Source organism: Ochotona curzoniae, unplaced genomic scaffold, assembly GCF_017591425.1.
Source record: "Ochotona curzoniae isolate NIBS_2020 unplaced genomic scaffold, NIBS_Ocur_1.0 scaffold_3835, whole genome shotgun sequence".
Lineage (NCBI taxonomy): Eukaryota > Metazoa > Chordata > Mammalia > Lagomorpha > Ochotonidae > Ochotona > Ochotona curzoniae.
The window spans coordinates 20,031,394-20,056,495 of NW_024467114.1; the positions used below are offsets into that span (position 1 = coordinate 20,031,394).

The 25,102-nt window shown below is 46.1% G+C and overlaps 1 protein-coding gene across 5 annotated transcripts in view; it reads left to right on the forward strand.

Moving 5' to 3' along the window:
- AOAH (acyloxyacyl hydrolase) overlaps positions 1-25,102 on the forward strand; it is a 249,021-nt gene that overhangs the window by 216,797 nt on the left and 7,122 nt on the right. For all 5 annotated transcript variants that reach the window (XM_040964660.1, XM_040964664.1, XM_040964662.1 and 2 more), the window contains 7 exons: positions 2,709-2,745; positions 3,445-3,519; positions 6,920-7,092; positions 13,344-13,402; positions 13,484-13,543; positions 15,412-15,508; positions 21,371-21,447. In XM_040964660.1, the coding sequence (XP_040820594.1) occupies positions 2,709-2,745; positions 3,445-3,519; positions 6,920-7,092; positions 13,344-13,402; positions 13,484-13,543; positions 15,412-15,508; positions 21,371-21,447 (578 nt within the window). The remainder of the gene's footprint in view (positions 1-2,708; positions 2,746-3,444; positions 3,520-6,919; positions 7,093-13,343; positions 13,403-13,483; positions 13,544-15,411; positions 15,509-21,370; positions 21,448-25,102) is intronic.

Genomic DNA, 25,102 nt, shown 5'->3' on the forward strand with positions numbered 1-25,102 from the left:
AAAATATTTGAAATCCATGCGTAATTTTTTTCTCAAGTTTCAATCCTCATGAACACTTTGATGATAGCTCAGATTTCATAATCTATCTATACTTAGATGCAACAGTGAAATTCTTAGCAACAAAATAGAATGAATGTGTCGGGGCTGTGGGGATGGGAATTAACGGGAAGCTTCTCTTTAATGGATTTTTAAATTTCCGTTAGGAATGCTAGCAGAGTGCTGCAGATGGATGAAAGATATGATTGCATGACAGTGTGAATATACTCAAAGCCGCAGAGCTGGACACTTCCAAGGGTTAAGGTGTTACATTTCATGTCATTTCTATTTTACCACCATAAGAAGGTAACAGGATCCAGCAGGTAGATGCTGATGAAGACACCTGCATCCCATACCTGAGGGCTTCGGGGTCCTGACCCCAGCTTCCTGCCAACGCAGGGAGGAAGCAATGATGGCTGAGGCAAGTGGATTCCTGCCACTTCCCTAGGAGCCCTGGGTTAGTTCTAGGCTTCAGGGGGCACTTCAGTATTTAAATTCTAATATTCCTTAATCAGCCAGGAGAACACTGTACATGCAGCTTGTAAGAGATGATCACAGAATGGATGCCAGTTTCCAGAAGCCACCTTTACACTGGCTTTTTACCCATGCGCATCTGTAGGAGTGTGCATCTTCCCCTAAGCTTCTATAGCATGAGGAAGTTAGAAGAAGCTTCACCTATGGAATGGGCAACAGGAAGCTACTTCTCCACCTTGCCTGCACTGAGTTGCTGCACCCACCTGAGGGTTACCTGTTCATTAAGGGCAGGTCTCCCTCCTGGACATGAAAAGACAATAAATTCACCTCGGAGTTCACTCTTGCGGAGACTCTAGCCCAGAGCAACACTGCAGGGAGTCTGAGCTCAGCACTGCAGACAGGAGAGACTGGACTGATTTGCGGTTTTCTGAATGAGTAGTTGTGTGGCTTTGGCAAAACACTGAAGAGAGCCTGTCTCAATTTTCTCCACCATAAAGTAGGAATACTATAGTACTTATAATACCCACCAGAAGGCCCAATGGGTATTTAATAGAGCCAGTTAAGCACTCAAACCTAGGTGTTTAATAGTACCAAGGATAAGTGAGAATTCAGTTTTTAAAAAGATGGTATATATACATGATGGCATCTAAAATTCTGCATTTGTAGCAATGTGGCTGCAACTGGAGGCTCATAATTATGATTACAATAAGTAGAAAAGCCAGGCATAGAAAGAGAAAATCTGCATGGCTTCATCCCTACACAGAATCTATTGGTTTGATGGAAGTAGGTTGTGGAACAATGGTTACCATCAGGGATCCTGGATGACATCAAGCAGTCATCCCCTAACCCTGGGTACTGATGTGCTGACGCTGCTGGGAGTGGCCCTCTCCGCTTCTCTCCCCACCTCCCCTAGATACAGGAGGAAAAAAAGTTAGAAGCAATTGTCTCGTCCACTTTCTCCTATAACCTCAACCCTTTATACCCTGATCAGTAGGCCACATGGGCATATATCCTTTTTAACTATACAAACAACATCAAAAATAAAATAACTATTTTTTTTTAAAAAAAAGAGCATCCTGAAAAAAAAAATCAGTAGTTATGAGAGCTAGGAGGCAGTGGAAATTACAGTACAGTGTCGTGACTTTGACTTACAGCCACTTATTGTATCTTTTTAAATAAATGACAAGAGAGCAATTCAAAGATTTCCAACACTAACAAATGATCAGTGTGTAAGGGAGATAAGGCTCATCAACCTGACTTGAGCATTACACAGTGTGTACATATACTGAATTATCACAGCATATCCTGTAAGTGCATGGGATTATTATATGTTAGCAAGAAAGGAGACATTACAGGCAGGAACACGGTTTGAGGGACAGTGGTCATGCCCATCATTACAGGAGTTGAACTCTATCACCTCCATCATCTGACACTAGTACTGCCCAGACAGCCTGAAGGAGTCTCAGGAGTGAGCATGAAACGGGTCCCTCTAGGGCCCGCTGTAATAGTTCAATAAATTCTCACCTTGCAAGTACCAGGATCCCTCATAGGTGCACGTTCATGTCCCGGCTGCTTTACTTGCCATCCAGCCCCTGCTTGTTGCCTAGGAAAGTAATAGAGGATGGCTGAAAGCTTTGGAATCCTACACCCATATGGGAGACCCAGAAGAAACTCCTGGCTTCGGATCAGCTCAGCTCCAGCCATTGAAGCCATTTGAGGAGTGAACCAGCAGAAGGAATATTTTTTTCTCTGTCTCTCCTTCTCTCTGTAAATATGTCTTTCTAATAAAAATAGATTTTTTTAAAAAATGGGTCCCTCTGGGGAGAGGAGTAATATTCAAAGAATTCTTTTCACTTCCCCTCTAATTGTTTAACTTGCTTCTTTAGATTTGGGGTAATGGGTCTTTTTTGGTAATACATGTATATACCTTTTCCTCACATGCTAAGAAGTGTATTGAGACTTGTAAATCCAAAGCAGTTTTGATTATGTTAATAAGGTGTCCAATAAACAAAGCCAGCGAGAGGAATTCAAGGTGAAACATTACAGAAGCTCACCAGAAGCAAGTTGTTTTCATCAATGTGATGGTCTCAATGACCTCTGATTTTGCAATGATGCTTGTCCCATGAGTTCAGTCAATGAGACTGACTGTTAAATAGAACTCACCGATTTAAATTATTTTCTTAATTTTCATATTTCAGGTGCATCTTCCCGAAGCCTGCAATCACTTATAAAAAGGTAAGTAGAAGATGACTACAAGAAGTTGATTATTCACTTTGAAAGAAGAGTGAAAGCTGTTTCTATGAGAGCCCCATCACTTTTCCTGACCATTAATATAGCTTGGTCATCACTACTCAAATTAGGAGATACTTCTTCAGGCCACTAAGCATTGGAAACAACTAATTTGTGTGCTCCTCAAAAAAGGATTATAAAAATGTAAAGTGGGTAACAGTTATGTCTGACAGAAGTAACAGAGATGACAAAAGGTTTGTGCCATATGGCTGCTTATGAATACAAAAACATTTTTTTTATTCATCTGGGGCTTAAAATCCCAAAGCCAGGCTCTTGTTTCTCTAAGTGGAAGGCTCAGGAAGCTGTGGCCTTTTCAAACCTGGATGTTCTATGAATCTGGACATCAGCAAGCCAACTGACTCGCCTACGCTCTTGGTGACACAAGCTGGGAAGGAGGCCACGAAGTTAGCTGTATGCTCCTGTCTGTTCCTAGGACTTCTGTCTGCTTGTTTCATTTCTATGATTTATGTGTTCCCTAAATGGGGCAGTGGGTTAAAGATGATATAGAAGAAAACACAATAATGGGAATGAGTATTGGTTATCCTACAATAAAAAAAAGTAGCAAGAAAGTCTTATCATGTGAAATTCTTCCACCCATTGGCCCAGCTAGTATCTTGCATTCATATTTCCCCCATGACTTTTCAGCCTGTCTAGGAACCAACTGTTGGACTACCCAGCAATCGTCATATATGCTATGGTTGGGAATGATGTCTGCAATGGGTGAGTTCTTGGGAAGGAAATTGCTTTCAGAATTCTTTGGCTCTAGGTTTTTCCTCTCTTGTACTTCCTTCCACACCAACTCTACTCCATGACAGTGGTTTGCTATTGAATAGAATTTCTCTATCTTGGAACCAAGCCCTAGACACACATTAAAACCAACAGAACCCCCTGTGAAACTAAAAGCTCATTTTGTAAACACCTTGTGCATTAATTCTCAATTATGGCATCATAACAAATGGGTATCAATAATGTCACAAGAAATATGCTACTAGTAACCCAGAAGCCAAGATTGACATTCATGACGCTTTACATAAAATAAGGCAGAAACACAGTTCCCATGATGAGTCATCTCTCATCCCATTTGGATAGATTTCCTCATAGAGAAGAGACAGTGGAACCCTGTAACATTTGTAAACACATTGTATGTAACTCACTCACAGCCAGTCCTGTTCATGACCAAGGCGCTTGGGAAACAAGCCGTTTTACTAAGCTGTCCATATCAGGAATCACTTCAGAATGCTGAATATCCTGGCTTCTCTACAACGTTTGGGAGAGTTTTCTCAAAGCTGGTGTGCATCCCTATGAGTGCGCTGCATGGTGGCAGTTATCATTCATGTGATGATCCGTGATTATGACCAAAATATGATAATGTAATAATATTAATACATAAACAGCACAGCAGTAACAATAAAAAGAAATAATCTAGAGCAGCTCTACTAGCCATTCACACATTATTTATGAAAACAGATAAGCAATGCCAAGATAGGTGCCACAACTTAACCCAAGGTAGCAAAACTGCTTCATGGCAGTGCTGGTCTCCAGCCCACATGGTGTTGGAACTGCAACTCTTGCTCTACCCATAGTTTCCTAAGCCTGCTCTACATATACAGTACAGTGATGTGAAAGCCTATAAGCCCTCCTGATACCCCAGCGCACTCTGCTAGTCAAGATGCAGACATCATCAGTGAAGTGAGATCAGGGCTCAGGATAGCACTCCTGGGAGATGTTGATATGTCCAACACTGCCTTTGCACCCCTAAGGCTGGTTTACTGCTCCCCCAGAACCCTAGCCAGCCAAGACTACATACTGGGGACCCAGGCCCTGACCTCTATGATGGGTCACCTGGTGCTCTCCAGTAGAGAGCAAACAGTCCCAGGCCTGCCATGAGCCAGGGAGAGCTAGGCCACTTCTTGCATCACTCAGCTCCCTCAGCAGCCCTAAGAGATAAACAGGAAATGTCCTCATTTCACAGATGAGGAAGGCAAGGCTTGGCAAGGTCAAGGACCTTGGAGACACTGATATAGAATGGCAATGCCGATAGCAAAAGCAACTGCAATGATGGAATCCATGTACTTTCTACAGTCTGTGCTGACCTGGCCTGATTTACTTTCTTTCATTCCTTTACTTTTTAAAAGTATAGGCAAGCACCTCTGATGTGCCAAGCCCCATGTGGGACTCCGAGATATGCTGGCAAAGGGGCACAGTCCCTGACCTCGGGGGTTTTGAAGCAGAGGTGTTGAGCTGCATGCAGCCCCTACCAAAAATAGAGCAAACATATAGCCTGATTCCCCCAGGCCCCTTGGAGGACAGACAGCAAGCTGGTCACGCTGAGCAAAGGAGTAAGGCTTTGACTCCCAACGCCAAAATCCTGACACTGTACTTTTCCAACACAACTGCTCAACCCAGAGGCCCTTCCAGCCTGGTTCTGACTTTCCTTTTTCCAATGAGCCAAAGGGCAGGCAGACATCAGCCAGGGTCCTGTGCCAGCCTCCTCTCAGCCATGGATCTGGGCAGAGAAGCCACGAGCATTTGGGTGAACGAATGGACTTGGCAGTGTGGGATATCCCTGCAGTGCCCACTTTGTGATGTCCTGTGGAGGGGTTAGAAAAATAAAGACAGATGGCAACCACACCTCCCCATCTGCCAGAAAGTCAAGGTGGAGCTGTCATCCCAAAATGAGCAAAGGGATTTTATAAACTCAAGCTAGCAAGGAGTTGCATTATCAGTCTGCCCTAAAAATACATTTCAGAATATTTGCTTGTCTTTTTTGGGGGGATGATGTTAGTTCTGAATGAAATCATGCAGCTGTAGGCTTCTTTCTCAGTTCTCCAAACACACAGAATTTCTCAATAAATATGGTGAAAGCCATCAAGGTTGTGATTGGATGAAAAGACACCTTTTTGTGTCAGGAATTCAAGAAGAAGGGGAGTTTGGATGTACCTACCTCTCTCCTTGTAACTGCTCAATTGGATCTAAGGCTAGCCCAGATTCCAAGGGCTTTTCCCATCCCTGACCTTGAAGCTACACCAAGTGAGCAATGCAGAACAAGAATCCTCCTGAAAACAAGGCCAGCGTGGGTGAACAAAGCAGCTGAAGCTCTGAGCGGTGAGGACAGTAGAGAAATGGGAATGATCTTAGAGCATCAGCACAAAGGACACAGATGGCACTTCCCCAGCATCTCACCACTTCATACACAGCTGCATAAAACCCGGCTGCTCCGGGCAGGTGCTCGTGGTCAGAAAAAGCCCACCTGGCAACTTGGACTCCCTTTACAAACTGGGACCCTTCTGGTGCTGTGTCTGTGCTTGGAATCAAGCCAAAGCCCCTGCCCTCCCCCAAGGGTAGGTGACCTCATCTCCATCCCTTGTGTTTGCCCTTAATGCAAGTGGGGCAGATTTCTACTCAGAAAGAAGATACATTCATCAAGACACAAATTTAAGCATGTGCTGCTATGTGCTCAGGTTTTATACAATCAATTTCCTTTTCTTTCCCAAGAAAGCCTAAGCAAATCATCACATAACGTAAAATTAGGACAGCACCCACAGCGAACACCCTACTGGCTACGGTACTACAGACTCACTTAGAGGTCCCTCTGTGTGAGCACAGCGTGCTGTTCACAGAGGGCTGTGCAACCCTCACACCTACCATCAGCCTTATCACCTTCTGGACAGCAGTCAACTGGGGAGATGATTTTAATTTGACAAAGTGAAACAGGTAGAAGAGCACTGAATAATTTTAAAGACCAAGTTGTACATCTCAAGGTGGCAAAAGAATCAAAAGTGATTCCAGAGCCCTTGGTCCCACCATCTGTAAGCCAGGAGAAATGAGGTTATGCCACAGCAACAATCAGTCCCCAAATCTGACACCAGATATCACTTCTGCCCAAAACCACTTTTACTAGAACTCATGGTCATGGGGCCCACCCAGCCTAAAGGGAGTCAGGGAGCACAATTTGATGGCATGTCAGAAAGAAAAAAGGCCATGAATATTTTGTAAAACAGCACCAGTAACCACCACTGTGTGGGCGTTGTTTACACACCCATGCACGTATGGTGTGCGTATATGCACAATCTATACTTATATTTAACTAATTTTGTTTTTCTGTTTCTTTGACCAACAGGAAGGCTGATCCAGTCTCCAGAATGACCACTCCTGAGCAGTTGTACTCCAGGGTCATGAAGATGCTGGTGACCCTGGATTCCCTCCTGCCCACTGGCAGCCATGTCATCTTGTATGGCTTGGCAAACGGGAGCCTTCTCTGGGATACTCTGCACAGCAGATATCATCCTCTCGGTATCAGTTTAAAGATCCTTTTACTCTGGTATGCCAGTAGATATACAGTTCAGTGTCTGTCTAATTCAAACTATAGGGAGATACATCTAAAATTCCATTGCAGACCATGGGTCAGATCTGAAGAAGGGTAATGATCCCAGGTATAGTCTCTGAAAGTTATTATCCAAAAGGTGGAAGAGTCAAATCCAAAGCCAGAAAGGGGTAGAAGTGTTGAGCAACAAACTCAGACAAAAAGAAAGGTTGGAGTATAACTCAGGAAATCACCTTACCAAAAGGAAAAATAGGAAATGAGCTCAAGAAGCCCAAAGGGAAGACAGAAAGTCCTGGGTCAAAGGGAGGGATAAGTGAGAAGTTCAATGGTGGGAACCTCCTGGCGTCCACTAAGGAATCCATAGAACAAGGTCTTCTCAACCCCCAAGCCTACTTTTCTGCACCCCTGGGGACACCTGGCTCAGAAAGGCTTCATAGTTCTCCCAGAAAATTCTAAGGGCCGCTCTCACACTCCAGACACTGCACGACTATTATGAATGCAGTGGCCACTCACACTAGAATGGGGCCATCATGTTATCCTTAACACAGCCCTCCCCGGACTAGGCATTTTCCCTAATTCGCAGCTCAGGAAGCTTCGGTAGGTGTCCAAGTTTGCTGTATGTAAGGGGTTTTCAAAATGATAATGGTAAATGACTCCTACAAAAAATTAATCAAAAAATTAAAAATAATTAAAAAAATTATGCATGGACTTATATAGCAGAATAAGCACATTTTAAATCCATCTCCCAGCAACTTTATGAAGTATTCTTGTAGGTGAACTCACTGTTGCAGGGCTCTGGCTTGCCTTTTCAGGGGTGACTAGGTAGTCGGGGAGTGTCCTTTTATAAACTATTTATGAAATGCCAGCCACTGGGTAACCAGCAGTGAGCAAACCATCTGAATATCTGCCCACATGAGGCTTTATCTCAGAGGCTGGTAAGGCCACCGCAGCGAAGATGGAGGACAGAGATAAGGAGAGGCCTGGAGCCTGCCCCTTGGCCCCATGTTGATGGCACCTGCACCAGCAGATGAAGAAGAAACTGCCCATCTCCTGCTGTACCATATCCCTGCTCCTGAGACCTGGCCAAGGTAACATGTGCTGCAGGGCCAAACATTTCCATCTCATTCAGAAGAAGCAATCGAAAGGGAAGACCTGATGCTCATTTTTCAATACTCTCCTTGGAAGTTGGGGTGGGAGAGCAAGATTTCACAGCTGTGGCCATCAGGAGCTTTCTCTTATTTAACTGCCCTCTGTGTTGCGCGTGTACCTTTTCAGTCTCCCGTTGTCTTCGTTCTGCAGTCCATGCTGCAGCCAAACGCCCCTACTTTCTCCCTCAGGAAATCCCACCCCTCCTCACATGGGAAAACAGCAGCAGTCCTTGCACCTGCTCCCTAAGGTGCTACTCTCTCCCACCCACTCCTTACTCCCCATGGGGGAAAAAAAAACTTTTCCTTGTTACTGAAACACATCACAACTATTATTATTCGAGAAAAACACCATCCAGCCTTCCCTAAGGAAAGCATAGGTTTCTTAGTCACAGGATTTTGACCATGACCTTTAGAAACCATAATATGATTGCACACAGCAGGGTTCTTTCCATACTGATCTGCCATGTATGCAAATAGGACAACCACTTGAGCTAAGACTGTCTCTTTGAACAGGTGGAAGCCAAGATCCGAGATCTCTCAACACATTTTTTGAAACTGTTGAGTTTTTCCGGTGCTAAGAAATGCTTGGGGGACAGCAGTTGGGGGATGGGAAGGGTGCTCCCAACACATTCCATCACACTGATGGAAATCTAGCAACCATTAAATTGTCTGATTTCAAATCCCATTTCTTTTAGTGAAATCCAGTCATGTTGTCCTCATGAACTCTTTCATATATGCCATCCAATTCACCTGAAACCATACCATGTAATAATGACTAAATGCAATTTGGAAATGAGCAAAGAAATGGAAGGGTGATTTAGGGGACTCAAGCCCTTCTGTGAACTCACCAGGGGCAACTTGCACACCCCAACCTGTCACAACCAGGGGTGACGGTGCTACTAGCATCTAGTGGCCAGAGGCCAGTAATGTTGCTACAGACGCCTCACTTTGCAGGATGGCCTCCACAAACAAGAATGTCTGCAGTGTCAAGGCTGAAAATGCCACTGTGGGCCTCATCCTACCCTCTGCAGGGCGCCTTTCTCCAGTCTCTAAATCACACCCTAGAATGTCACAAAATAGAAGGGGAAGGAAGAAACACACAAGTTTGTTCCAGGTTAAAGATCCTAATTTGAGGGAAAAACTCAATTAGTCCACTGAAACCATCTACAACGTGTTTAATATTTTAAAGTTAGTTACATCCCAAATTATTCCTGTCGTCTGGTTGCTATGGATGATAAGTTATCCATCTTACAGTGAAACTTCAGGGTCCTTCCTAGAAAGACTGGGAAGTAAGTGGTACTTATGCCGCTTTACAGTCCTCAGCCAGCAGAACTCATAATTCACATAAAATGAGAGGCTGGCAGATGGGGATAAGGCCTTCATGGTGCCTCTTCCATGCTAGCCCAATCTCTTGCTCTTCATTCCCACTAGACATGCACCCACCGCAAAACAAAGTTAATGCTGGGCCAGCCTTCTGGTTTGGTTGCTTCCCCTTGGTAGCAGTGGAACTCATCCAACAGCTTAACACTGGAGTCTGATACCCAAGGCACTGTGCTAGGGATTGTGTGAGAGGAGGAAGAGGAGGAGCAGGAATACCAGGAAGAGGAAGGTTCCCTCATTTGTGAAAGAAATCTAGAAGCATGGCAACAGGCATCCCTAGACTTGGCCACCAGATCTTCTAAGGATTAGGAAAGAGGTCAGGGAGCAAAGGGTAAGGGGAGCAGCCCTGGTCAGCAGGATAGTCTCTGATGCCTCCACTTTCTCTTGGGACAGGCAGAAACACAACCTGACCATATAGCCAAAAAAGGCTGTAGGCATAGAGGGTAGCAGGCAATGGGGGCTCCAGAACAACAGGTTCTTATTCCACCCCTGTTACAGAGGAGGGAGTCCTGCTTCTCCCTTTCAGCTGTTTCTGAGTCAGAATGCGGTTGGTAAATGGATGCTGAGGCCTGTGTCGTGTGGCAGTGTCTGTCATTAAAAATTCCGCTGAGAGTGTATGGTCTTCATGAGGAATCACCCTACAGCAAATTATGCACATTAGCACTCTGCTTATATGGATCTTCTGAGAAAGGTCAAATCCGACTAGCCTAGAGTTCTCCTGAGCCACAGTCCATGAGGCCAGACATCATTCCAGAAATATGTCTGAAATGGGTATCCTTTGGATAAAGATGACATGCAATGAAATCCTTGCAGAGAGGAAACACAAGCCCTCTGGGAAGAGTACATAGGCTAACTGGAAGGACCAGGAGCCAAAGACAATGGTTCAAGGCACAGACATCGTGAGAGTTGTCCAAAGGATTAGACCGTGGTTCGAAAGTCAAGGAGTGCAGGCTCCAAACAGCTCTGCAGCTAGGTCTTCCTTGTAGGGCCGCTGCCACAAAACAGCCATTGCATCTTACCTCCGCTACGCTCGAACATGAAGCCGAATGTCTCTGTAACACCTTGTTGTTCATAGTGCACTGTTGACCTTCGGCAGGTCTGTCTGAATTAATGTGGCTTTAGTACATTCAGGTGGTATTTTCTGGGGGTATGGTTGACCTTGTTGGTACTAAGCTGAGATTTCAATTATGTTGCCAGTATTATGTAAATATCAAAGTACCTTCCCTAAAAATAACCTGATTGGAACACAAACTGCATCTCTAGGCAGGTTGGGTAAAGCACGCCTTTCAATTTTTAGAGGAAGCAACTGGCATCCCATGGGGCAATCCTCTGGCTCCCACCATACATACACTGATAACCCCTGGAAATACTATGGGATAGTGAGACCGTGCCCCGGCCCCAGGCCCAGGCCCAGGGCCCTGCCTTGGGCATTCATGATCAGCTTTTTTGAGGAGACTGACTTTCTAACAAGGGAATCACAGAATTGCAGATATAACCCCTACTCTTGTACAACAACATGGAGGATCAGCCTGTCTTACCAGCAGGGCTCAATGAGCACAAAAACACATTAAAACAAAAGGAACAGAAAATAAAACCTAAAAAGGGTGACTGACGACTCACAATTACAATCAAGGGAGAAAGCAGGAGAACCATTTCATACTGCCCTTTCTTAAACTACAGCCCATCACAAGCACTGCCAACCTCCCCTCCACATGAGCCACCCTATACTCTAGCAGGTAGAAAGCCCAGAGAAAGGGAAACCAATTCAGTCTTCCCCCAGGTGTCTTCAAAAGATGCCTGCAGAAGCCTCATTTAGTTCAACAGATCAGGTTATTCTCATTAATGATTGCCCTTTGATCAACCAAGCCCTTGGGAGCCAGTGCCAGAACACAGGCAGAGAGGAGGAGGAAAGGAATTAGCAAAGGTCCAAAGGGAGGATAGCAGGAAGAGAGGAGCACAGCCAACGGAGCAAGACTGTGGCCCACCTTGACACCCAAAGAAGAACCAGCAACGAAGGAGCACCTCAAACTCTAGTCCCCCCAGCTGGCCAGGCAATCCAAGCATAGAAGGAAGGAGAGGATGTGTGTGTGAGACCGTCAGCAAGTCAAGCATGCGGTGCAACAGCCTGTCCAGTGAAGAGAGCTCAGTCATTGAGCAGGAGAGAGGTCACCCCTCACACACACACACAGAGACACACAATCACTCACTCACACACCCTGGGGTGAGGGGGCACATCACAGACAAGAGGGTGTCAGGCTCCCAGGCAGGTACCTCACTTTCACAAGGAAGCCACAGTCCCAACAACAAAACGAGATGGCACCAGGCAACACCAGAGAGGCCAGCCAGACTGATGTGCCCTCCTTGGGGATGGAGAGGAGGAGGGTGTGACACAGAGGGGAAAGAGCAGGGAGTGGAGGCAGAAGGCAGCCCTGCAGCCGGCCCAGGCTGCGACAGACATAGGAGGAGATAAACGAAAAAAGCAAAAGAAATAGAATATGAAAATAGAACAAGGACAGGCATCTCAGGGGCGAGAAGAGGAAAATGGGCGCTCAGGGCTCCACGGTGGGCCCCTCAGGTGAGAGCCGAGCGGGCAGCCAGTGTAGAAGCGCAGTGCCAGGAGCCTGAGCAGGGGCCAGCGCTGACCGCTCACTGTGACTTTAACGGCTGTAATCAGCCTGTGGCTTTCCAGTCTGGGGCCACACAGACAGTAATAATGTATGTCTCCTCCATGACAAGAAAATTGAATCTATCTTTCAGTCTAACGGAGCGCAAGGTCTAAGCGAAAACAAGACTGTGTTCTATCCATTGCATTCTTTTTCTGTGCCCTGAGATAAGCCCGATCATCTTCGCTGATTTTTTTTCCCTCGAGTGTAAGATGTAGTAGTGGATACAGCATCCCTCACTCAGTCCTTGCAGCAGCCACAGCACGGAGGCTCAATGACTACTTTGGGGTGGATATGATGGAGGAAGGGAGGAGGGGAGTGCTGGCAGAGAAGGCGCGGCCTCCGCAGGTGCTGGGACTACAGCTGATGAGCACAAAAGCTCAGATGAACCACACCCAGCACCATTCCTGTCCCCCTTAGATACCTCTTTCACCTGTGCCAAAGATAGTCTAGGACAAATCTACTCAGCAGGGCTCAATTGCAGTATCGACTGTGCCACCCTTTGCCCCAGGGCCAAAAAGGGGCAGGAAACGCACTGGCCTGCTCCACCCCATGGGCCTCTCGAGCCATTGGGAGGCTTAGGTTCACCAAACTGTAGGCACCTGGCAGCCACGGCTTCAGACCTTCAGTATGTCCCGCCTGATCTCAGCACAGGATCATTAGCTCAAGACTAAACCAGGAAGGGAAGGTTCAGCCCACACACTCCTCCAACACTCCTCCTGTGCCCTGTGGCACCACTGCCAAGACAAAACCAATTCGTGGCCGAGTGCTTCGGTCAAGCCCCGGGAGTCGGGACGAGCCCAATCCTCTCCGCCTGGAAACCAAGTCCTTGGAATCATTCCCCCAACCCTGGCTCTAAAATCCTAGAGAAGGAAAGCTCAGGCCATCTCCAACAGCCACAACGAAGGCAGGGCCAGGACCGAGTCCCCTGGCAGGGCTGCCCTTCAGCAGGGAGACAGGCTCACCCCGCAGTGTCTCTCAATGCCATCTCAGCACACACACGGCAAACCAGAGCTCTCTGCCCCCCAGGCCAACTGAACCAGGACGTGACCTACGCCCAGGTCTACGCCTTCCTGAGCTGCCTCCAGGTGAGTGCACTGACCTGCTGCGTGGCTGTGGCCCTCGCGTCCGCCGGCTCCCGTTAACCAGCCGTGTCTTCCTGCCCTCAGGTCAACCCCTGTCAAGGCTGGATGTCTGCCAACAAGACACTGCGGGCTCTCACCTCTGAGGTAGGTAGGGCTGCTGGGGCCTCTCGGGGCCAACTGAGACAAGGCCGGCCCAGCCAACTGAGACAAGGCCGGCCCAGCAGTTTTCACTTAAGGAGATTCAGGCAGGAAGTCCATCTCCACGCTGGTCAATGAGATGGCTGGGAGATAGTGGAGCAGCGGAGAGAATTGAGTGCTCTGTCTCCCTCTGCCGCTGTGGAGGTCTCTTTCCCCTCACTATGTTTCTCAGTCACTGTCTCCCAGGGTGTGGAATGTGTACACACACACACACACACACACACACACACACACACACACCCATCACACCCATCACCACCATCACCACCATCACCCCCATCACCCCCATCACCACCATCACCCACTTCCACCTCCACCACCCTCCAGCTGGAGACCGCTGAGAGCCTAACCCTGTGTATGACTGTGTAGGACTGGAGTCCTCCTGAATTAGATGAGGGCATTGCTGGCTTCTCCAAGATAAGCAATGACTCAAACACGAGGGATTGCTCTTTTTCCACGGGTGGTGAGTAACCTCTTTCTAAAAGGCTCTCTGATTCTTTTAACAAAATGCACCCTTCAGCTATTGAAGTAGTCTATTCATTCAAGGAACCAGAACACGGAAACTCATGTCAATAACATCCTGCTGAAAGATGCTCAATTCCAGCCACCACCGGATGATGTGGGCATTGGGACAGGGAAAAACCACTCCTCCGACTGTGGCCACTCTCAGCAGGAGGTAGTCAGGTTCCCATTCCCTGTTTTCTCTCGGGGCTCCTGCCTGTGTAGTAACACCAGAACATTTGTATTTCTTTCCACATATGCATTGAAATGCCAGATGTTTTGGCACTCTGGAGCTGAAGCCCTAGGGCTAATGAAACTGGGCGCATATGGCTACTGTAAAGGCTAGTGGAAGGCTTACTGCTGTGGAAACCCTGGGGACATTCCAAACTGCTAAGACAATGAATGCACCACTAACTTCACCAAGGAGCCTTCCTGTATGTCCTCAACCCACCTTCTGGGGGTCCCTGTGGTGCTCTGCATCTGCCCCAACAAGAAGGGGCTCCACCTGCTGCTCAGAAAGCCCTGCCCTCGGGCAAGCTCTACTCCCACTCTTTCTTTAGCCTCCTCTCCCATTATGTCCTCCCAGAAAATTCTTCCCCACCTTAAAAGAACACAGAAACACAAAGAATAACAAAAATCACCCAAAATGGCCATGCTAAGTTAGTACGTGAGATGTTTTTCTCTTACTTCCCCAGGGAGATATTGGGGGACTTTGTCCAAAGAGAATGCACGTAGGCTTTTTGCCTTTCAGTGTTTATAAATTGTTTTTCCATTTATAAACAAGTATAGAACGTAAAAATGTATCCTCAATTATTCCATTCCTTGGTGTTGGACATATAGGTAGTTTTCAATGTTGTTCACTGTAGTAACATTGTGATGAACAAATGAATATGTCTTTGTGTATATTTCTACTTCCTTAAAACACAGTCCTAGAAAAATTCTTAGGTCAAATAATAGGCCAGTGTTTAATAATTTCATCAATATTGCCAAACTGCTGACTAGAAAGTTTGAAAGAAGCAACCTTCTCATTCATCTCCCCATGGCAGCAGAGGGTACTACTGTGGTTGTTCATCTCATCCTCCTTGGTCCCACGGAGAATACAGTACCTCATTATTTCAATTTACACAGATTTGGTTCCTAATCAACTTTAACATCTTTCATTTGTTCACTGGCTATTTGTGCCTGAGTAGAATTGAATGTGCGGAGCTACTCTCTGCTAATGATATAGAGAAAGGAATTATAAAGACAAGTTTCTTTACCACTGCACTGTCCACTTAAAGTTTCATGGATTTCTCCATTTCTATTGCCTTCAGAGAGCACAACAACTCTCCGATACACTGAAAAAAATTGCAGCCAGCAAGGAATTTACCAACTTCGATCTTTATTACCTGGATTTTGCCTTCCAGGAAGGTAAGTTGCTTGGTATAGGAATGGACAGAAGACCAAACAGGGCAGGTGCAGAGGAGAGCCTTCCCGGAAACAGTGTTGATGAGCCAGCAGGGTGGAGGGCGACTCCTGCCGATTCTGACACACTCCTAGCTCTCACCAGGATAAAAAAGGAAAGTGGGAGGTTTTTGTTTGTTTTTTGTTGTTTTGTTTTTTTTCTCTGAGACGGTGGTACTTGACATTAACTGCTTATTTCACCGTCAGTTTAGAATTCATTAGGCAACAGAGCTAGTGACCAGCTGGAAAGAGTTTTGAATGGGGAACCTACAGGCTGTTGCCAGGTTAGCACTGCCCTGCTTACCTATGGTCTAAAGACAGGTGTGGCAGAAATAAATGACAAGGCAGTGCCTCTAAAGGAGAGATGGAGAAATTCACCTATGGCCAAGTCCTAGCTTCCTAGATGGAATGTCACTGAGTTTCCTTGCTAGCATTCCCGCAAAATGCTCAAGTATCAAAAGAGTGATCACATCAACAGAGACGTATTACTAAAGCTACTGGTGGGGCCCTTACGTCTTGGTGCTGAAGAATTGTGATTTATTACCCGTCATCTTTCCAGACCCATTCTCATTGCTAAGCCGATTTTGTACAAGACGAAAGTCCCCTCCCTGTTGATGGACTGCTCGTCGAGGTGATGCTAATGAAAAAGGCTTATGGTGCAGGCAGAGGAGGAAAGTTCCTTACCCAGAGTGTATCACCTGGCTCTCCCCCACCACAAGTCCCCCCTCACCCCCCAGGCCTAAGCATCTGGGAGGGAACAGATGGCCAGCGTGAATTATCCACTATTACATTAGCTGACACGTTCAGCCTTGCTACTTCTTCAGTTCTGAACATCTTTTCAACAAGACTCATCTCCCTTAACTAGATTTCCTGCCTAAGTGACACACATTTCTCTCATACGAAGAGACATTTTGATAAATAACCTTTCATTAAAATGCAGAGTTGATGACACATTAATGAATTCCTGGTGTAAACAAATGCTCCACCAAGTGATGTGTGATCATCATCAACCTGGAATACAGATAAAGTAATTAAAAATAGAACATGTCTAATAGTCACAGGGGAATTTTTTTCCCAAGTGATCTGAAGCTTGCCTTTTATTATCTCTGGAACTATTGGCAATTCTTGGAATATTTCTCACTTTTCCTTTCCAGACTGAAGATGAGAATACCATATCTACTAACAAAATTTAGGATGATTTTGGGGGGAGGAGGAGAGGGGCGTGTCATCCTTCTAAATGGTGGGCATAGTTCATAGCTAGCCAGCAGGCAGGAAAGCATGCCATGCCCTCACAGCTCCAAGATCTGGTGATAACACAGGATTCCCACATCCGCTCCAAACCCACCTAATCAGAATGTGCGTTTAGACACGATCCACGGGCCAGCTCATCTGGATGCCCATGAAGCCTACCGTGTGAGGCTCTGGGATGCTCCAAAGCTGATCAGTCACCAGATGTTGCCCATCTTACTACAAAGAGTCTTTCCAAAGGTCATGGAAAAAAAAAAACTGTTTGGATTTCAAATGTTGCACTGACATAAGTGTATCTTTGAATTCCATTTTCTCATGAGTTTTTTTTTTTTTTAAGTAAGTTCCCATGCGCCAGGAGTTGTAGAGGTGCCGGGAATGTAACTATCAGTCATCTAGAAGAGTCCTCACCTCCTTGGAGGATTCAGAGGAGGAATTAATCCTGACCCGGTGAACTGGAACGCTGGAGCTCCATCAGCACCACCTGCTTAAATGAGCGAAAGGTTCAGCTAAAGTCAGCTGAACATTCTGCATCCGTGTGGCAGCCATCTCCCAGGTCTCTCTGCCTACCTGGCAGTTCTCCCATTGACATTGTTGAGCAATCTTTCTTTTTATTTAAAATAACCATAAAGGTCCAATTTGGGTACAGGCCCTGCTTCATCTTGCTGTATGAGGTTAGTAAGCGCTCTTAGGGAAGATGCCTGGGCACTAGTGGGTCAGTGCCCTAGGACTGCCCACAGACATTCATCTCATCTTGGAGTGTTGATGCTCTATCCCCGTTTGAAAGAGAGCTCAAATTTTTATCTAGTTTTCAGGATCTGCAGTAATGTCTTGATTTATGCGCAAAGTTAGGTAGGCCATTGCTAAGGGAATTTTAAACTTAAAATGTTGACATTTTCTGCAGTGGGTATAACAATCATTCACTCCCATATTCATCACCATGGGTAGCCTGCCATGTCCGGAGAATGCTTTTTCTTGGAAGCCTACCTCCAGAAGGTACAGTGTCCTCTTGTGGAAAGAACCCAGACCATACAGCCATGCTCCTCTCCCATCTCGGACTCAGAGTAGCTGTGAGTCCTCAAGCAAACACAGAACCAATCAGCCTGTGTTTCCTTTCTTGGCTGGAGGCACTTAGTAAGCCAGGGACCTAGGTAAGGATCACATAAGACCTTAAAACTGCGCAGTGTTAAGGACACAAGGAGCTCAGCTGGCAGTCCCCACCATCACCATCCTCCATGCAGGAAAAGCAACTCCCACAGTCCTCTTATGATGCAGAAAACCTGAGCTCTTACTGTCTTTCCATAAGCCCACCCCTATCACCGTCAGGCCAGTGGTCTCCTTTGAGTTCCTTCCATAGTAAAGAGGTGGTAGAAATGCCACTTCTTGTGACCCTGCTCCCCTTTTATCAGAAATTCAAACCCTACTAAGTCACTTACTGCATCATTCATCTCAGGAGTTCCCTGGCAAACCTTTCATTTCAATACTGTATTTAAGCTGACTGCTGCATCATAAGTAGCCTTATTTGTCATGACACTGCAATTCACCTCCTCACGTCCCTGTGACAGAGTGAATTGTGGTTGAGGATCCCGTCCCTGGAGGGTAGGTAAGACACCTGCTTGATCTTGGTGTTGACATCCTTAGTTCAGCCACAGAAGGTGACTGCTCACCTGCAAAGATGAGTTTTTCTTTCTTGCTGACTCATTCTTCAACTGCTTACGAACTACACAGAGGCAGCAATTTTCCCTTCCTTCAGGAAATGCCAAACTGAGTAGCTCATGTCCTTTTTCCTCATCTGTGCCACACTTCCCCAACAGAGGGAAGAAAATGTCACTCGGCTGACAAGGCCATTTTTATCCTGACAGTTTAAATATCTTGCCAGTTGCCCTCAGCTTTCAAGATAACTCAGTTGGAGTAAACCTGCTCCCTAACCCTTCCCCGAGTCCATGCAGATTTTTGTAAAAATGCCAGTGGCTTTGTGAAACGCAACTTTCTTTTCCCAGTGTCTGCTAGTGCTGCTGCATATCAGAGAGCTGGCAGGTGTCTTCCGAGTCTTCCTCCATGACAGCTGTTGCATCCTTGAGAAACTTGCACTGGCTGTCCCTCTGATTTCTCAAATCCCAGGAGATCGCCTGTGCTCCCTCTAGAAGCTTAATTCAGGTCTTCTAAGGAGCAAATACAAAGTGCTTACTCATTTTGAATCACAAGGCCATATAGGAAGAAGATTGGCCAACAAACCACATTCCCCTTCATTAGACAAAGAGATCAACATTACTGTCTGTAATTGCGCTTGTGTAGAGAAAGGAAAAACACATCCTAAGAGACACACACACACACTCGATACTATGCAGATAAAACCTTAAACTATTTCCTGTGAATCAATACTTGTGTGATGACCAGTAGCCCTCACAGTAGTCATATAAGAGAAATAATGCTATGACAAATAATTGTGGTCTTGGTAACCTTATGGAATTTGCTAATTCTTATTCATTTTCATTTAATTTGAAAGGCAGAGAAAGGGAGGGAGGAGTGAGGGAGAGAGATCTTCCATCTGTGATTTGCTGTCTATATGCCTGCAACAGCCAGGGCAGAGCCAGGACAAAGACAGGAGCCAGGAACTTCATTAAGGTCTCTCATGTGGGTGGCAGGGACCCAAGTACTTGAGCTACCACCTGCTGCCTCCCAGGATATTAGCAGGAAGCTAGAGCTGAAGTGGAGTAGCTGAGTACTGGACACTCAGGGCACATGGGCATCACAGGCAGCAGATTAAGCTGCTGTGCTAAATGCCCACTCCAGCATTTTAAAAAATATATATCTATGGTATTATTTGACATGGCAGTTCTACCAAAGGCTGGGTTTCCTTGTAGTACCCTAGTATAGGGGAGGGATGAAGGTTAGGGGACAGGAACATGCTTTCTGGAAGGCAAGCTATGCTACAACTGAAGGCATTTAGAATTGCTAGAACATGGGGGGGTGGTGATAGTTAGGAATAGCTCCCACTGCCTTCTACCCTAGAGCACACCCCCTGCTCTTCTATAAAACTTAACATGCAAATATCCCTTCTTGCCTCTCCCCTCTTCTTGCTCCCTCCTTATATCTTCCCCGGCCCCGTTGCTATTATTCCCCAAATTATCACAGTAGTATCGCCCCTTAGTAACAGTTACAAGACAAACTTTCTTCTATTTAAGTGAATCATGACATGGTACGTAGAGGCAGAAGTAGAAAATCTAGTGTCATGTTAAATGGGTATATTTACAGGTTCCAAAATGGGAGTCTATTACTATTCAGGAGTAGAGACGCACACCATGATGTAACTTTACTTGCCAGTGTGCTGATCTCCATTATACCATCCACCTGTGAGAGTCAAGGACCTGCATGCAGTAAGTCTTTAGTTTGGTGGTTAGTAACACATGTAAGACGCAAGCAAAACAGAACTAGGTTGGAATAAACTGGAATAAACTTTGGTGCCGAAGCTGAATTGCACCTCAGGAATCACATATGGCAGCAAATCTGATTATGAAGACCAGGCTCGAAGCAAAGATTTCTCTGAAGGAACCAGACTCTGGGTGCTTCCTTGGCCAGCGACAGGACGTAGTGAGTGGGGTGGAATGCTGTGATCCCAGCACAATTGCCAGAGCAGTGAGGTATTGATCAGTCCTGGAAAGTCCAGTGTGTTTGTTTGTTTTTATTCTATCAAAGCTCCAGACAGAATGTCCATTCTTCCCTGGGGTAAGAAGCAGGGAAGACAATGGGCACAGACTTTCGCCCTTGGGTTTGCTAGGGAGCAGGCAAAGAGAATGGAACTGGAGGATTCTTTGTTGTGTCAGCTCCCCACCCTGCGGGATGCCAGGAAAGCGAGGTATCAGTTGCGCTAGGAAGAACAGCTACTAGGCTTTCTCCCCAGGGCTCTCCAGGGATCTGAAAGCTTGGGGCTTTCTTATTGACTGCAAAATATTACGTGAAGTCAGTTGTGCTGTAGCTGTGGAGTCACTGACATTCTGGGTCTCTTTACCTGTGTGAAAGGAAAGTCTTTCTGTTTTTCATCGCTGGGATGGGGGCTGTGGCAGTCTCTCCATAGCATCTACTCTCTCTGAGTAGATGCTAAGATAATTTGCTGCAATTAAATTTCTGATGCCTTGGATGGCTGTTAAAGGTGATTGCTTGACACATGCAATCAATGTCTGCAAATGACAGCCCAGGAGGGGAGATGCTAACAGAATATGACATTTCCCCCTCCTGTAACTGTCCCACTGCACCACTGAGAAAAGATAGGCTTGCATTAGCATGGAGTTATTCTAGAGCTCATCTTTCCCTCTATCCTGCCTACTACACCAGCCACATTCCTTGACATTCTCATACATTCCTGAGTTAGGAGCAAAAAAATAAATATATAAAAGTCCCACAGTGCACTGGTCATTCCAGCTTGGAAAGCCACCAGTCCAAGATGCCAGCTCAGAGACTGGCATGGCTGGGTCGGTAACAACCTGAGAGGGCAGGGCAGCTCTGATGATCTATCGAGTTCCTGCCCTCGTGGCTGACTGCCACTTAGCAGACGTGGGTCTCTAATTCTGGTTCTCTGCCTTTCAGTCGTGGAGGAGTGGCAGAGGAAAGGTGGCCAGCCCTGGGAGCTCATCGAGCCTGTAGACGGATTCCACCCCAGTGAGGTAAGCATGACTACACATAAGTGCGCAGCCACATGAGGAGACTGGACTTTAAAGATCCATATGCATTCATGTGTTTATTATTTATCCATCCATTCATTTTAAATGACTTATTACTTTTCTTGAAAGAGTTACAGAGAGAGGGAGAGTCACCGGAAGAGGGAGAGCTTCCCTCTGCTGGTTCACTCCCCCAGTTGGCTGCAACAGCTAAGGGTTGGGCAAAATCAGGAGCCTAGAACTCTATCCAGGTCTTCTCCATAGGCGGCAGGGACCCCAGCACTTGAGCTATCTTCCACTGCTCTCCAAGCTTCATCATAAGGGAGCTAGAGCAGAAGTGGAGCAACCAGGATTAGAACCCAGTGCTCATGTGGGATGCTGGCTTCGTGGGTGGTACCCTAACCTGCAGTGCCATGATGCAGGTTCTCTGTGTGTTTACTTTTAAATCTTTTGTTTCATAAAGAATTTGTAATAATAAATGTGTGTAACAGAGAAGACTCAAACCAAGGTATTTGGATTACTGCATTTCTTGTTACTAAACAGAATTATCTGAGGCTATGCTATTCTATGAAGGAAAAAAATAAAAAGCGAGGTTTATGTAGTTCAAAGTTTTGGAGGCTAAAGCCCCCCCATGGCTACTTCACCTCCTAGCATGCAGCATCCTAGCCAGAGCATGTGAGAGAGGGACAGAGTCTATGAAGACAAGAACCCAGAGCATAGGAAAAGGTCTGGCAATCGCCTCATGCCAAGCCCACCTCTGAGAGGTCCTGTGGGATGGGCTTTGGCCTAGCAATTACGAACCCGCATCTCACATCCAAATGCCTGGGCTGGAGTTGCAGCCCCACTCCCAACACCGACTTTCTGCTAATTCAGACCCTGGGAAGCATTAATGATGGCTCAAGTAATTGGACCCTTGTCACCCATGTAGGAAAACTGGACCCTGGCATACAAGGTTGTCCTCCTGCCTGGGGCCATTGCAGGTATCTGTCCATCTCTGTCTCTCTCTGCCCTTTTCAAGTTCATTAATTAATTCTTAAAAAATATGTCTCATCACCTTTTATTGCCATGTGAAGCTTCTAACATAGGTACCTCTAGGGGATAAACAAGCCTGTCCAAAACACAACCAGGTTCTAGCCTGGATTCCCACCTGCAGGTCAGTGTTACTAAGCTGCATGCAGTCCTGAGAATCGAGCTGCCTAAGGGGGCTACAAGATCAACTTCAACATATTCTAATATCACCTGGATGTGTTGATCAGAGACTCATTGGTTAGAAGCTAGTTAAATATTAAAACATGGCAATCCCCCAAAATGCTATATTTGGTTTTAGATGAATGCCCTTGCTCCTGGCAATAATGAGGTAGTACTTCTTGTACTTTTGCATATCCTAGAATTTTATTCCTTGTATGCAGAGAATAAGGGCATAAAAAGATGACCAGGCAGAGGGTCCCACATGAACAATTGACGCTCAGGACACATGTCCTTCATCTGCCCAAGGACCACTCTATCGCTGGCTGTAAAATGATATTAGGGTTAACACCTATCAAACCAGGGATCTCCTTTGTTCAAATGGCTGTGTTTCTAACTGGTTACAGAAAACAAAGACACATGTGGAAGCTGAACATGTATAGTAATCTTGTCATTCAAGATCTGTTCCTGCCTAGTATTGGGTGATAAAGCGGGCAGCCATGGTCTAACCGCATCCATGGAGGCCATCGGTCCGCCTGCCTGTTTATTAAGTAGGTTGAGCTGTAAAGTCCGGAGGGGTGACTTGTCATCTCATATGTCAAGCACAGTGGGAGTTCAAAGGTGAACAAGAAGCCACCCTTGCTAGTTAAGATGAAAATGGTGAGCCAACAGAGGATTCCATGTAATGGGGTGAATGCCTTCAGCTGGGCCCACACAGAAAGTCATGAGAGCATTACGGCAGGTGAAATGGGAGAGGAGGTGACCTCAGAGCTAAGACCATGAACCCAGGTGGTAAAGCAGTAGGTGGGCAGGGGTTGTAGAAAGTGATTTGAGTGAAGGAAGCCACATTGGCAAGGCCTCGGTAGTAACAAAGCATGGCACACTACAGAATTGAAGGAGAAAGGCTTTCAGTCACCTGCAACATGCAGTCTGAGAGTGGAGTTGAGAGGAAAATTCACAGACGTCGCCAGGGGCCAGGGCAGGCAAGATTGGAGTGAGGTTTGACCTCTGTCCCAAGGGGCATGTGGATCCAAGTGCAGCTTTGTAAGCAAGAAAGACACAATCATGCAGGTGTTCTTAAAAGACACTAGCAGTCCCAACAACATGGAGAATGGCTCGGGAGGGAGATGGCAAGCCAGTGGGTTTAAGAAAAAAAGTTAGAGAGCAATCTGACTTAGGAAAGAAACAGTTTTTCAAGGTTCCAAGCCCCAAGTTTGTGACCTGCAAAAGTTGCTATAATTCTACCTGTTCAAACACCTGCTTTTTTGAAGTCTCTGCAGAGGTATCTGAAGTCACCATAATGCCATGTAGGCCTGAGATCAGACAACAGTAAACAGAAAGTGTTAGGAAGTCACAGGCATCCATCAAGCCAACTTTCCCTCGCTGCTCTTGGACACCTTTCTGAGCATCCTTCGCACTCTGGCCTCGGCAGCTCTGCCTGTGGAACAACTCCCTCTCTTCTCATCATGTTGACACCATTCAATACAGCCTCTCAAAACTCCTACTGCAAAGAAGGAATCTCCCATAACCTCAGCCCTCTCCTCTCTCTCCAGCCCAGAACCCTGCACGGAGACAGACTGGTTTTGGCTTTATCTTAAATAGGTCATTAGCTTCCAAGGCCCGCTTGTAAACCCCCTGGGAACTAAGGGCCCAGGGTAGACATGGCAAGTCTCCTGGAAAAGGAAGCTGTGCTCACGATGTGGAGGGGAAGCAAGCAATGTTCTGGGCCAGGACATTCTCAATTACATCCCAAGCAGCCACCTTAGTCTTTATGTTGCTTTAAAGGCCAACAAGTCAGCATCATTTTGGTCAAGGTCACCCTGATGCAGCACTGAGGAGCTGAACTAGGAATTTTTATTTTCTCTTGAATGTATTTAAATGCATGTGAGACTACTGCTGTTTTTCAGTTTGCAAATTTACAATTAATTGAGACCAACGACTCCCCAGGTCCAGTGATGGTTTTTCTGGGCAGATGGGGACAGAGGAACAAAGCTGTGCCGGTGACAGCATCCCTGCACGTGCTTTAAAAACAATCTTCTCAAGATACCTTGGAGCTATCTTCCTGCAGGAAAAATACATTCAGAGTGGATTTCTGGCTTTGGTCTGTTGGCACCCCAGACTTAAAGTTAGCAAGGGTTCAAATTAAAAGTAATGAAGAGATTGTATGTTTTGGTAAAATCTATACAATCTTGCTCTAAGACATATTTATGATTCCAAAAGATTACAAGGAGGTAGTTATTATTTAAAAATTTGCTTTTGTGGATTTCTTCTGAAATAGTTCCATTTGGGGGGGCAAAATAAATTAAACAAAGTGGGAAGGTGGAGGCTTCCTGGGTTAGACCATGCAGGGGACTCTGTGCTGGGCTTCTACCTCATCCTGGGGAAAATCCTAGACTTGTGGGAGAGACCTGATGTGGTGTCTGCACTTGGAGGACAGGAAACCTCCTTAGAGAAGAACTGAGTGTAAGCAAAACCA